This window comes from Phodopus roborovskii, unplaced genomic scaffold (genome assembly GCF_943737965.1).
Source record: "Phodopus roborovskii unplaced genomic scaffold, PHOROB, whole genome shotgun sequence".
Lineage (NCBI taxonomy): Eukaryota > Metazoa > Chordata > Mammalia > Rodentia > Cricetidae > Phodopus > Phodopus roborovskii.
This window is the reverse complement of record NW_026126480.1, coordinates 38,738,669-38,752,342: the sequence shown is the minus strand read 5'-3', so window position 1 is coordinate 38,752,342 and position 13,674 is coordinate 38,738,669. Positions and strand designations below refer to the sequence as shown.

At 37.6% G+C, this 13,674-nt stretch overlaps 1 protein-coding gene across 6 annotated transcripts in view; it reads left to right on the top strand.

Annotated features, from left to right (window-relative positions):
* Ate1 (arginyltransferase 1) overlaps window positions 1-13,674 on the top strand; it is a 109,342-nt gene that overhangs the window by 82,788 nt on the left and 12,880 nt on the right. For all 6 annotated transcript variants that reach the window (XM_051193155.1, XM_051193154.1, XM_051193153.1 and 3 more), the window contains one exon: window positions 3,615-3,735. In XM_051193155.1, the coding sequence (XP_051049112.1) occupies window positions 3,615-3,735 (121 nt within the window). The remainder of the gene's footprint in view (window positions 1-3,614; window positions 3,736-13,674) is intronic.

The following is a 13,674-nucleotide window of genomic DNA, read 5'->3' as shown; positions in this document are numbered from 1 at the left end:
TTGCATCATCTATGGCCTTGTAGGTTGTGCCACAGGCTTTGCCAAAAATCAAGCATTCATGGAAATCAAATATACCTGGCAGTATGAGGAAATATTACACTATTTTTAACTATAGTTTTTTAACATTGTGGGCAGGGGTTGAGGGTTGGGGCAGGACTCATACACGCCATAGTATGTGTGTAGAAGGCACAGAATAACTTGTGAAAGTTAGTTGCTTCCTTCCACTATGTGGATTCTAGAGTTGTACTCTGGCCACCAGACTTGGTGGTGAGCTTCATTACCCACTTCTGGGCCTTCCATTTTTAAATGGGTTGCCTATACACTGTGGGAGGGTGAGGCAGTGAGGGCTCATGAGTCTAAGATTTCTTTTGGACGTGATAGAAAACAGAGGGCTGAAGGCTGCACAGCTTTGAAAAAGGAAGGAAACAGTGGACCCTATGCTCATGGGAGATTTTGCTAGTTTATAAATCCCATCAGTACTAATATGACAAAACTGATGCTTAGAGCTTGCTAGAACCATTTCTTGCTTCTGCTTCATGTCATCAGACACTTTGCCTCTGGAGATTCAGATTTCTAACTAGATGTGCTTTAACTAGAGGAAAATGCCTAAGTGTTATTTGCTGTGTTTCACTGAAAATAATAAAGTATCAATCTATTTAAAGTCTATTACTACTGAAAGTCTATTATTGCTGTACATACATACATACTGAGTAGGATGTGATAGTGAGATAGTTTATAAAACATACTATTTTATGTTTTTTGGTGTTTTGCCAGCATATGTCTGTGCCTGTGGAGGCCAAAGAAGGTGTTGGATCCCTTGGAAATAGAATTGTAGATGACCGTGAACCACCACATTGGTGGTGGAAATTGAACTCAGGTCTGTAGAGGAGCAGCAAGTGCTCTTTACTACTAAGCCAACTCTCCAGCCACAACCTCTGGTTATCAAAAAATGGATGTTGTTTTTAGGCTGAATTCTGCTTATTTTACTAATGTATTTTTTAAATAATGTATTTGGTGGCTCTTTCATAGGGTGGAAAATCAGGTCAATATGGTAATGATCATCAAATTATGGCCTAAAGCACACAAGTGAGAAGAATGCCTTTGTTCATTGCATTGACGAAAAACCAAAGCAAACAGTCTCTCTTCCTGAAGACAGTCTTTCTAATAGACATTGAGCAGGAAATATGTTTAGCTAGGGTTTGGAGGTTTTTTTCCTTAAAAAATGTTTTAAATTTAACTGTAACGTTTTTTCTAAACTCTTATTCTATGGCAACCTAGTAAAATTGGCTGAAATATTATATGACCATGTTGTAATCTCTTTTCCTTGGTGGCTTGGGTTTTATTTTACAGTAGCCTTAAGCAGTTTTCATTAAAAAGACAATTAGTGAGTATTACAGCTCTTTTGGAGTAAAATAGTAACTCTCCTATAGTCACTCTGACTGTAGTCACTTCTCTTCTGAACTGTTCATCACTTTGAAAGAACTCCTCAGAGAGCTGTGGAGTAAACTGTCACATGTTACATTTTCAAAATTCTGAGTATTTTAGAAATCTGTGGTAATTCACATTTCTCACCCAAATTCAGCACCCTCGGAAAGAATTAATCTGCTTTTACTTCATTGTTCAATCTGAATGAGTAGTATACTTAGAGGTTGATTAAATATTTTTTCTTTTGACCCTCAGAAAAGTATGTCCAAATCCTTAAGTAATTACATTCTTAATACAAACATCTCTCATTTTCTTACAATAGGGGAAAAGCAGGGTAGCTTTCACATACATCCCTGTGGGTTTTGTTTGTGTGATGGTGACTCTGAATTGAGGGCTAAACACTTGAGTCGCATAACTTAACCAGCTTAGTTTAGAAAGCACAATATTTCATAAGTTTATTCATAAAACTGCATTCTTTGATGGCTTGAGAGAAAATAAGCATTGAAAGAAGCTCATACTTTGGAGAAAAGTGTTTAATGTAATTAACAAATAAGAAGTCGAAATATATTTTTGATTTCTTAGTCAGGTAAATGTTTAAAGCATTAAAAATAAATACAGAACTCTTATAGGAATAGGACCTTCAAAGAACATTGTGAAAACTGAGGTGCTTTGAAAAGAACTTGTGCCTGACACATATAATTATGTGTACCTAAATTTGGTCACTCCATTGCATTCGTTGCCAGTTATTTAAAAGCATGATTTTTGTTTATCTTTTTGTTCCAGTCTGCTGTTTTGCTAAGGTTTTTGTCAGTATTGCTGTTAGTTTCAGACCCTCGTTCCAGGTGTTCGTTCAATGAATCTTCGTGTACTTATGGACTATGCTTAAAGGGAAAGGTCATTATTTCAACCTTCAGGGTTCAGAGATGAAATCTCATTACCTTCACTCCAGTGTTTGTCTTGACTTCAACCACAAGTTAGAAAGTAGGCTAGTTTGGACAGTTGTAATTTTAGTTACTATTTAACACACTTTTCTCATTAGATATTCTTGGGAGTTCTCATGTTCTATTACAACATGAAAATATGCTCTTCAATTTTTACTAGTTCTTAAATTCATGTTGGTTATAATTTTGTATCAAATTTTTGTATCAAATTGAGAATTCTAGGATAATAAAGCAAAATGGAGGAGATTCTGCAAATGGAGTGATGAGAGATTAGATTTACTAAAGAGTAAAATTTAACATAAAACTTTAATATTGTAAACTGTGGTCCTGGCACATGACAAGCTGAGAACTCAGTATATATAGGAATTTAGCAAGGGACACTTTCAGTTAGGGGAAGTGAAAAGTGTTCAAAAAACCATGTTGGGGCCATTGAGTAAATACAAGAGAAATTAGATTGGATTATTTCTTATACTGAAATAATTTCTTTCATTTGAATTGTAAAAAATTTTAAAATGACTCCACTAGATTTTAACCTGTATATCAAATTTGAATTTTAATATTCAAAGATAAGACATTTGAAATTTTGAACAAGTTCAAAGAGCATAAAAACTTTGATTTTTCATAGTTTAATTCTTTCTTAACTGTGTATTACCCATAAATGATTTATTTCCTTCAGCAAGTACTGTATAGTGTTGTACACTTGAAGTATGTAATTGATCTACATAATTTTGTAAAATAGAATTTTTGAAGTTATATTCTCACAGAAATTGTTACAGTTTCTATTTATTAAGCTTTTTATTGTACACTCCCTAGATTGTTAGTAGATGAATATTACGAGCACTCTACTATTTAAAACATTAGTGTGGCCTGAATATTATCAGCCTTGAGATATAAACTAAAAAGTTAGTGATTGAGAACAATAAAATTCTACTTTTGAAGACAAGTTTACTTTATATGGCTTTGTATGGTTCTCTGATACATGCAAAGAAGCTTTCCTATGTTCCTCACTAGCTTTTCAAAGAAAACTTGATTTTTTTTCAAATGAATGAAAACTCAACTTCTGAATCAGTATTGCCTGTTAAATGTTCATATGTCACTTTTAGAGGGCCTTGTATTACATCTGCATTCTCTAAATATGGCAGAGCCTTTTGGTTGACATTAAGCCTGTTACCATACCTTTCCCCCTGGAGCCTCAGAACTCAGCCAGTGTTTGTAATGCCTGTGCCTTTTGTCTTTGCTTCTCTTTAGGGTCAGTATAGACCTTCTGATTTGCTGTGTCCTGAGACATATGTCTGGGTGCCCATTGAGCAATGCCTGCCTTCTCTTGACGTCTCCAAATATTGCCGTTTCAACCAGGACCCACAGGCAGGTATGTCTAGAGCAAAGCCCAGCTGGACATCTTTATCCTTTTTTGTTGCTCTTTGTAGTTTTTAACATATTGTACACAGTGTGCAAGTAGCACATGCATGTTTGTATGATGGGGAAGGCAACACAAATAGTTAATAAATGACGTGTTGTTCCCTTGCTGCTTGTTGCCTGTGTTTTTCCTGTCGGGTTAGTTTTCCTATGCTTTGAGGGCTGATGTCTTTACCTGATGTCTTTATCACAATGTAAAAGTTGTCTACTAGTTTGCTTATTTGACCAATGTAAAGACAGAAATATCGAGCAATTGAACTGAGGTTGTAGATAGTGTTGTGGAGATAATTATTGTATAAAGTTTTTGTGCTGGCACTTTGTTTTTCTAGCTCTGGTATGTCTCCTTTTCTATGCCCTCTCACACTCCCTGCCTAGAATATAGCCTCCGCCACATTTTATTTACTATTATTCTCTGTATTAGTATATCTAGACACTAAAAGGATAGCGTCAAGTTAAGACCCTGACTTCATGACAAATAGGTATATTATGTACTTTTAGGTAATTAAGAAGTTTCCCTGCTTTTAGATTCCTTACTTACTATTAAGATAAAAGGAAGTGTCAAGTGTGGTGGCATATGTCCAGAACCCTAGCAATTGTAAGTTAAAGGCAGAAGAATCACCCATTCAGGGTCAGCCTCAGCTGTCTTGTGAGTTTCGGTGAGTCTGAGCAACATGAGACCCTGCTTGAAACAAAACAAAAGATAGTAATAGGACCTCTGTGCTTGATTCAAGTATCATATGTATGTACAAAAATGCCATAATGAAACTGTTGTGTATAATTAATATATGTTAATAAAACATAGTAAGACCTACCTTATTGAATTATAATGAGAAGAAAATCAGAACCAGAAATTAAGAATTGCTCCATTGTTTTGGTTTTGTTACCCAAATTAGGATGTTGCATTATATTGATGCCAGAGGCTTTTGTTGGCATTTACTGCCATTTGCTCTGCCCCTTTTCTCTGAAGAAAGAGAAGGAAAAAACAACAACAAAAAAGAAACAAACAAACAAAAAAACCATTGCACATCCTGTTTACCTCCCTGGAGTCAGAGTGCCACTCAAAGTGTAAAACACCTATTGGTCTACAGGGCATCAGAGTGTGGCTTTGTTAAGTTGGCACAAGTTTGATGCTCTCGGGATGGCTTATATTATGCCCTGTGTGTGGATTCCCCAGACTGAAGTGTTCCAAGTTGTGCTTATTTGCTTTGAGTCTTCACAGATTCTACCACTGAGGTACTGCTTGATGCATACTTCGTTGGAATACAGGGAAGGAAATGCAAAGCTGGCAGAGGGCAAACAAGTAAATGGAAGTCAAATGAGAATGAGGGAAGAAAGGAGTGTACTGATTTCTCAGTTCTGAGATGGCCTCTTTGTTCTCACCAGTTTGTTGTTCTGTTTTGTTTTTAAATTGTATGAAATTGGTTCATGTAATATATTTTGTTACTTTGAAAAGATATGAAATTGTTAGTGAAACAAATGTCTTATCCATGGACGTACCTTAGAATCTGAAGAGTGGGCCCAGGGGCCCAGCTGTCTCATTTGCCAGGCACTCTGGCATTGCCCAGGTTTCCTTGCCAGGACTTCAATCCCACACCTTAAATTGTTACTCAGAATGGGATTGTTTGATTCTGAGTTATACTTTACTGATCAAATCTTGCTTTAAAACATTGAATTTGTCAGTCAGCTTTGGTATCAGGACCATAGCCAAAGGCAACCCTCTTCAAGGGGAAAGCCCGTAATTACCCAGTGTCCATGCCTCAGAAAACACGCTTCTTTGCCTTCCTCCAGGTCAATAGCTTATAATGAAAGCTGCTGACCATCTTGTTGAATTATTTCATATTCACTAATAGATATTTCCTTTCCACTAAATAATAATACTGTGGTCTTAAGACCCAACTTACTTCCTCTCTTTCTTTAATTTAATTTAAATGTTACTTGGAGATTTAAGCAACCACAAGTTCTCCATGTTTTATGAAGTTGAAAAGGTGCCTGAGTCATTCCCGTGCATGAAATGGGCATGCAAGTAAACACTCATTCAGTTTATAAATTTGAAAATTCCTTTCCAAAACAAGTGCTAATAAGCATTTCATAGCAAAAACAGTTAAGTCTTGCATTGCCTACTGTTATCAAGAAGATACTGTATTCTGGGTGTGATGAACACATAGCATGTTATTTCCTGTATTCTACTAGGTTCTTTTCCTCAGGGCAAACACTCTGGCTGTTAACTATTCATCATTTAGAATTCATTTATAGTCAGAGTAAACTTCTTTGAGAATAGTGCTTTCAAACAAATGAAGATCATTTTCCATGTGTTGTGACTTTGGAACTTTAAAGAGAATATTGTATAGTTTTATCAATATTGAATATCACAGTCCAGGCACTATTTGAAATCACACTTACATCCTGCGGTTTTAGGAAATTAAAATGCAGTTACATGCTGGAATGTATTGAGCCTGCTGTGAAACATGGCCATTGGAGGTTTAAATGGCAAACTGTGAGAAACTCTCCTCCTCTCTGGGGCCAGTTTTACTTTTACATGACCCAAACTGTGACTCAGAAAAAAAACACAGAGCCTGATGTGAGTAATATTGCTAGCTGGCCTGTTTCTTTTTTCCTTTTTTAAATTACAAAGTCTTTTCTCACCCAGATGTTCTGTGGTTCAATTGCCTACAGAAGGTGCCTCGGCTGATCTCATTATGCTCTGTGAAAGTGGTTTCAAGGTGTATCCATGGTCCCTTGTCAGACAGATCTCAGTTCTCTCCACCCTAAATTGCTGTAAGACTCTGAAATACCCACTGCCAGTACCCTTGGCAGTCTCTGCTCCCCACGACCTTCCTCCTCATTTGGGTTTTACAATTGCTTGTTTAACTATCTAGCCTGTGAAGCAAATCCTTTGTATTTACGGTGTTGTGTTCTTGTGGGCAAGAGCTGACTGTCTAACTTCTAACAACTCTACAGAAATTCTCTTATTATAAATAGGTATCTTGTTTTCTGCTTAGAGCATCTACCTATTCAAGTGAACAATTTTGAATTATCTTCAAAAAGACTTTAAGGAAAATAATGTCATTGTCTTTAAAATTAGAAATCAGCCATATATAGGCTTAAAGTAATCTAGTACCACAGTTACACTTCGTTTTCTTAAGTATTTATGTATTATTATTATTGTGTGTGTGATGTGTATATGGGGTACAAGTATCATGGCATGTGTTGAGCTCAGGGAACAACTTTATGGATTCAGTTCTCTGTCCATCCATAGGTTCAGGGAATGAACTCAGGCTCAGGCTTAGGCTTTCATGGCAATCCCTGTACCAGCTGGTCATCTCACTAGCCGATGTTTTATCTTTTTTTTTTTTTCCTTAAATTGTTCCTTTAAAAATATTCTCTGGGAACCTTTGTAGAAATTTGGCTCATATGTGGATTGAACATGTCACTCAATGACAGAATGGTTGCCCAGCATGCACAAGGCCCTAGGGTTAATTAGGGAAGGGGACCAAGAGTTTAGATGCGGCTGCTGCAGTGATAATATCTCATACTGTCCACTGCTTCCCCCACCCCACCCCCCAAGGTGTCTGTGGATGCTTTCTAAAGCAGAACAAGGGTCATGTGCCATACTTTTGTGGTTGCTTGTGTTACTTTACTTTTGATTAAATAGAAGTCAGTTTTGGTAAGGTAAAACTACTTGGCTGTTAATTTGACCATTAAGAAAACAAATACTGCAGGGCAGTGGTGGCCTATGTCTTTAATTCCAGCACCAGGGAGGGAGACAGAGGCAAGCTGATCTGTGAGTTCGAGGCCAGCCTAGTCTACAGAGTGAGTTCCAGGACAGGCTCCAGAGAAACCCTGTCTCAAAATACCAAAAGAAAAAAAGAAAAAGAAAAGAAAAGAAAAAGGAGGAGAAGGAAAAGGAGATAGATACTACAGGGGGATGAGAAAAAAAGAAAACAAATGCTACTCTTATATGGCAGGAAGTATGTTAACATAGACAGTTCTTACATATACTTAGTTGAAACAGTAGCCAGTATTTTGGATTTTTGTTTTATTTTCTCAGGACATGATCTTTTTGTATTTGGACTTGGCTTTTAAGCCTTGATAAACTGTGATTTGACTTACAGTGTTGAACAAACAGTTTGATGTTACTCAAGGGTATTACAATCCTGGATACAATATTTTTCAGAGTGAAACTTTATTGAGTATATATTATTTCTCAAGCACCATCCATGTTACTCATTTTATCCTCAAATGTAACATTTTAAATTTGACTGCCCAATGTTTGTTGCCAAACAAAACAAAACCCTAAAATTTGTTTTTATTAAAGGATGGAAATATATTTTATTCCAGTTTTGCTCTGTACTTTTTAAAGTACTTATTATTATTTTTAGATAATTTCTATTGCTGTTTTCATTTTACCATAGAATAGTCTAAAGTTGGTGTAGTTCTGTGCGGAGTTGTTGGCAAGACAAGTTCTAATTTGTCTCTAATGTGACCAACCTATACACCATTGCTTTTGAACTTAAATTTGCTATGGAAACAATTACACTTAATTTGGACCAAGTGTTTTGTGCATTTTCCTAGGGTAGACTATCTCTAGAACATCTTCACTCTTCCCAGAGTGGCTGGAAAATCTACACTAATATGAAGAAGCTTTGTATTAGTGTGGCTCCCTGAAGCTCCAGTTTGTGTTATTTTCTGTTATTTCAAAGGGGTGTCTTTCTTTTCTTTTTACTTCACTCTTTTTTCTTCCTGGCATGGTTCCCTGACATTTTCCCTAGTCTTCTGTAGTTCTCTAGCATATGTCCATAGAAAACCCAGCCCCTCTCAGATCTTGAGTGTCTGTGGAAGAGCCCTCCCAGAAAGTTCTCTGTCCTGTATTCATTGATTTGTGTCTGTAGGCTTGACATCGCTTCCTGAACACTGTTTATGCTCCTTCAGAAGGGTGTACAAGCCAACATGTCCTCTTAATCTCTTGGAAACAATGCCTAGCAAGAAAGGAAACTTGCCAAAAGTTCCTTAGGGCTCCCAGAATCCTCTGCAGTGATAATTCATGACAAAGGAAGGACTGTCCTAACAGATGCAGGGTCAAGTTGCTGTTCTTTTAGCACTTCTGAAGACAAAATTGTTTGTGTTTGTATTTTGTTTTGAAGACTAAATTTCTTTAAAAACAATATGTGTGTCTAGTTTACCTATCTTGTGTGTTCCAGAGATTGAATATAGGTTGTCAGTCTTGGCAACAAGCAACAAGCACATTTCTTTACTCAATAAGCCATGTCAGTGGCTCTCAGATAGTTTTTTAATTTTTTTTTGATGTTAGCCTAGCTACTCAAAGTTACAAAATAAATTGTATTGCTTTTGAAGAATAGTTAATAAGCAAATATTCCTTATTGTCAGTAATGATGGTGATGATTAGATATAGCCAGCTGGAGGTAGAACCAGACTACATATTATAAAGGAAATAGTCTTCAAAGCAAGAAAGTAACCTGGACATTTGTTTCAGATAGTTAAGTCTGAGGAATTTGTGTTAATATGAAAAAAATAGACTTTGTTTGAAACAGAGGTGAACACATTTTGACAAAAATCCACAATGTCAGAATTTGTGACTGACAACTAATTCACAAGATTTCAGTGGCAGCATTGTGCCAGACTCTCCCACTTTCCTTGATGACCATGGCCAAGGAAAACCAGGGTCTTTAGTATAATCTTAATTACTAATATTAACTCTGCCCATATATTACACACAATGCAGTACATTTATCATCCATCCATCCATCTTCCCTAAAAAATGTTAAGAGACTACAACAGAGTTCAAGGTATTTCAGAAGTCCTGAGATGCTGAGTCTAAGGAGTAAAATAATCAAAAGAAGGTCTTTGGAGAGGCAGCTGCGGCTGTAGTTGAGGGTCCAAGGGTAAGACTGGAGTTGACCTAGAACATTGAGTACACCTGCAGAGGCCAAAGGATACGACCAGGTCAGATAAATGAATGGGCAGATGAGGAAAACAAATATGTGTGTGTGTGTGTGTGTGTGTGTGTGTGTGTGTGTGTGTGTGTGTGTGCAAAAAAGGAAGATACACAGATAGCAATTCAAGTAAATTGAGCCTCTAGGACAGTCTGAAGTTGTCTGTCCCATCTTTAATGAACTCACCAGTGTTGAAATGACAGGTTGGTGGTTGCTGTCACCATCACAGTGTTATATATGCACCTCTTTATGGAATCCAGGTGAGGAATTTATAACATGCTTTCCTTGGCCAGGTTCTTGGACCTGATTTTCTTGATATAATTTTAATATAGCTCTGTACCTCCCATAATCCCAGTTTGTCCCCAAATGAATTTATAGAGTGGCACTCATTCTATACCCAGAAATAAGTCATTCATTAGACTTCCATATGGGGGGTGATGGACAAATAGTGCTGTTAATCTGTCTGTCCTGCCCCTTAGAAAGGAGCTGCTGTAAAATGGAGTCTGTCAGGGCAAGGCATGGTCTCCAGAGCCACTGCTTCATACTGTATTTTATAAGGGTGTGAACATCCCTGGGTTTGAGGATTTGTGTGGAATTCGTGGGATTTGCTTTGGAACCAAGTTCTACGTGTTGAGGGATGGTCAGTGGGACTCCAGACCTTAAGAGACCAAATCTCCCTAGTTTGGTTAGTTTGCTTTACCCATTAGTGAGGACTCCAAGAAACAATAGCAAAGGTCTTCTTATAATGTTTGCATTATGTGACAAAAGGTAAGATTGTACTGCTTGTATTAAGGTAAACTTTGACATTTGCCAGTGACCTAATTTTTGAAGATTGTTTTGAAGCCAGAAAATTTTAAAGCAGATTATTGCATAAATGTTTGTGAACTCATTTTCAGTGAGTAAGCTTGCATGTGCAGTCCATGATCTGGGTTTGAGTTAGAGGTGAGTCCAAGGAGATGAGCAACAATGCCTAGGAGGGTCTGACACAGAAAAAAATGCAAACTAATTCAGCATGTTTCTTGGTGTCAGAAGGGGACTGTGTGATTTTTTTTTTTTTTTTTTTTTTTTTTTTAATCCATGTGACCAGAAGCTGAAGAAAACAAGTGAAGAGAGTAAAGGTTATTGTAATCATGTGCTGCATCCATCACAGCTCTAGGGACAGACAGACCTGAGTGGGGCAGGGAGAAAGGAAGAAAAGACAGGTAAATGAACACAACAACAGAAAAGCTGGAGTCAGATGGACTAGGATTTCTGCTGGAGAAAGCACAGCATTCCAGAAGCTCAGAATGTTTGTTATATAGAGTTGAACAGAAAGGCTGATGGAGTTAACACAGCTGAACAGATAAACAAGGTGGCAGGGTTTATTAAGTGTGCATGACTCAGACTTTACTCAGGGCGTCCTCTGCTCCCTACATTCATGGAATCAGAGTACATTAAGATGTCTGAGAAGTGATGAAACATGAAAAAAATATGGAGGACAGGTGGGAAGATTGGCCTCAGAGAAGAACAAGCTACTTTTTTCAGATGAGAGGAAGGGAGAGTGCTGTGAGGCCTAGAACTGCTTCCCCTATGTCTTTCTCTTACCAGCGCAGTGGGTGTTGGAAGAGGAGGAGATAGCAGGACAGGAGATTTGAGGAGGCATGTTGAGGTAGCTGCTGAAAAGCATGGGAGACAGAGCTGACTGCCAGGTCTTGCTGAGGCCCGTGTTCTTGGGATTCTGTAGGTGCAGTGCTTCTTTCACAACTGTCTGCTGTGACTTGTGACTGTGGGGTAGAGATTTGTCTGCTGCAGAGAAAAGGCAGGAACTCATAGAGAGGGTTGGAGTGAAGAAATAGTATCTGAGTTCAATTTTGGAAGAAACTGAAGACGGGGTGTATAGAACAAAATGCTGAGGAATAAAGAGGGTGAAGAATTGGAGGCCTCTTGAGAACTAGGTCTATGTCTTAACTGAATAAGCTGCTTGTGCAATCAGGAAATGGTATTCAGACAAATGCTTGCTTTTCTGATTCAGACATGTGACAAATTTGGCGTTGGGATTAGAAATGCTCTGAAATAGTCATGTTGATATAGGCGTAGAATGTCTGAGGTTTTCATTCTGGGTGCCATTAACCTGTAAGAGTAGTAAAAAACCCAAATGAAGCTCCTTTCATTTACCAAATAGCTATGATGCTTGCAAGTCCCAGGGAAGGAGAATGTAGTAAAGAGTGCCTCCTTTTAACTAACGTTTTAATAGAAGAACACCAGTGCAAGCTTTCAGAAAGAGAATTTGAATTGATGATGGTCATCAGGGTGTCTATCTTGGTGTTTTTAAAAGCTCTCTCTCTCTCTCTCCCTCCCTCCCTCTCTCTCTCTCTCTCTCTCTCTCTCTCTCTCTCTCTCTCTCTCTCTCCCTCCCTCTCCCTCTCCCTCTCCCTCTCCCTCTCCCTCTCCCTCTCTCCCTCTTGTCCACATACTTGGGCATGTGCATGTATTGCTGAGAACTGGTGAGTAAGTTGAGCCTTCAACCTGAGGAGGTTAGATGTCCTCCTTAAACTTTGGGGTGCCAACCCTATGTGGAGTCATAAAACTGAATGTGGAGGTTATGAAAATACTGGTAAAAATGAAATTTTTCCTAACATACAAGGTCAAAAAATTAATTCAAAATCAGACAGGTGGAGGTGTTTTGTCACTGCTCATCCATGTATGTTGTATGATTTCATCACAGCCTTAGCTCTGAACATGGTCTGCTGGGCTCTGATTTGAGACTATTATAGGTTATGAATTGCAGTTCTTTTATATGCAAAGTTTTATGTTCTTATAAAAATTCATTTCTTTAAGGAAAATAAAAACTTCAAATTTTCCTATCATTCCTCATTACATTACATTACATTACAAAGTAAATTTTTGTTTAGGAATTGAGTCATAATTTTCAACACTTTTTTTTTTTTAAGGTTTATTTATTATGTACACAGTGTTCTACCTGCATGTCAGAAGAGGGCACCAGATCTCATTACAGATGGTTGTGAGCCACCTTGTGGTTGCTGGGAATTGAACTCAGGACCTGTGGGAAAGCAGGCAGTGTTCTTAACCACTGAGCCATCTCTCCTGCCCCCAATTTTCAACACTTTTGGAACTGGCCCTAAACATACTTATGCATTTTGTACTGTATATTTTTGTGAAGCTGCTTGCTAAGCATTGATAATTATAAAATCAAAGTATCCATCAGCTGTGGAAAACATTAAAGATGCTTCATCACATATTTAGCCAACATGTGAAAATGAGCAAACACATCTGATTAGTATAAAAATTTGCTTTTGCCTTTAATGAATGATAAAATTATTTGTTTAACAAAGAATTGTTTTAAAATAAATTTCTTGGGGCTTGAGAGATGGTTCAGTGGTTAAGAGCACTGACTGCTCTTCCAGAAGACCCAGGTTCAATTCCCAGTACCCACATGGCAGATAACTACAAGTCTGACATCCTCACGCAGACATACATGCTCAGAAAACGACTAATGCAAATAAAATAAAAATAAATTATTAAAAAATAAAATAAATTTCTTTATGATTTATCATTAAAAATGTCTGGCTTATGTACCTATTTTAGATGTCCATATACCTGGGACTGTATGAACTTTCTTAGGTAAAGCAGGGTTGTGAGTGGATGCCCAGGATGGCATGAGCCTTGGTTTGGAAACTGCACTCAATTTCCTCAGCCCATCTAAGGAAGCAGTAACTTGAATGGTCCATTACTGTTGCTTAAGCTCTGTAGTCGGTAAGTAAATGACTATTCTGTGTAGTCTAGGACTCAGAATGAGAGTTTGACATAGTAGATAGCTTACCACAAACTTTTAGCTTATCAGCTTTGGGTCAGGAAGGCAAATCTTGTATTTATTCCTTAGTTGAGTTGTTCATTTCTTCTGAAATAGAAGCATTTGGAACTTTGAGCTGCCTCCTTGAAAA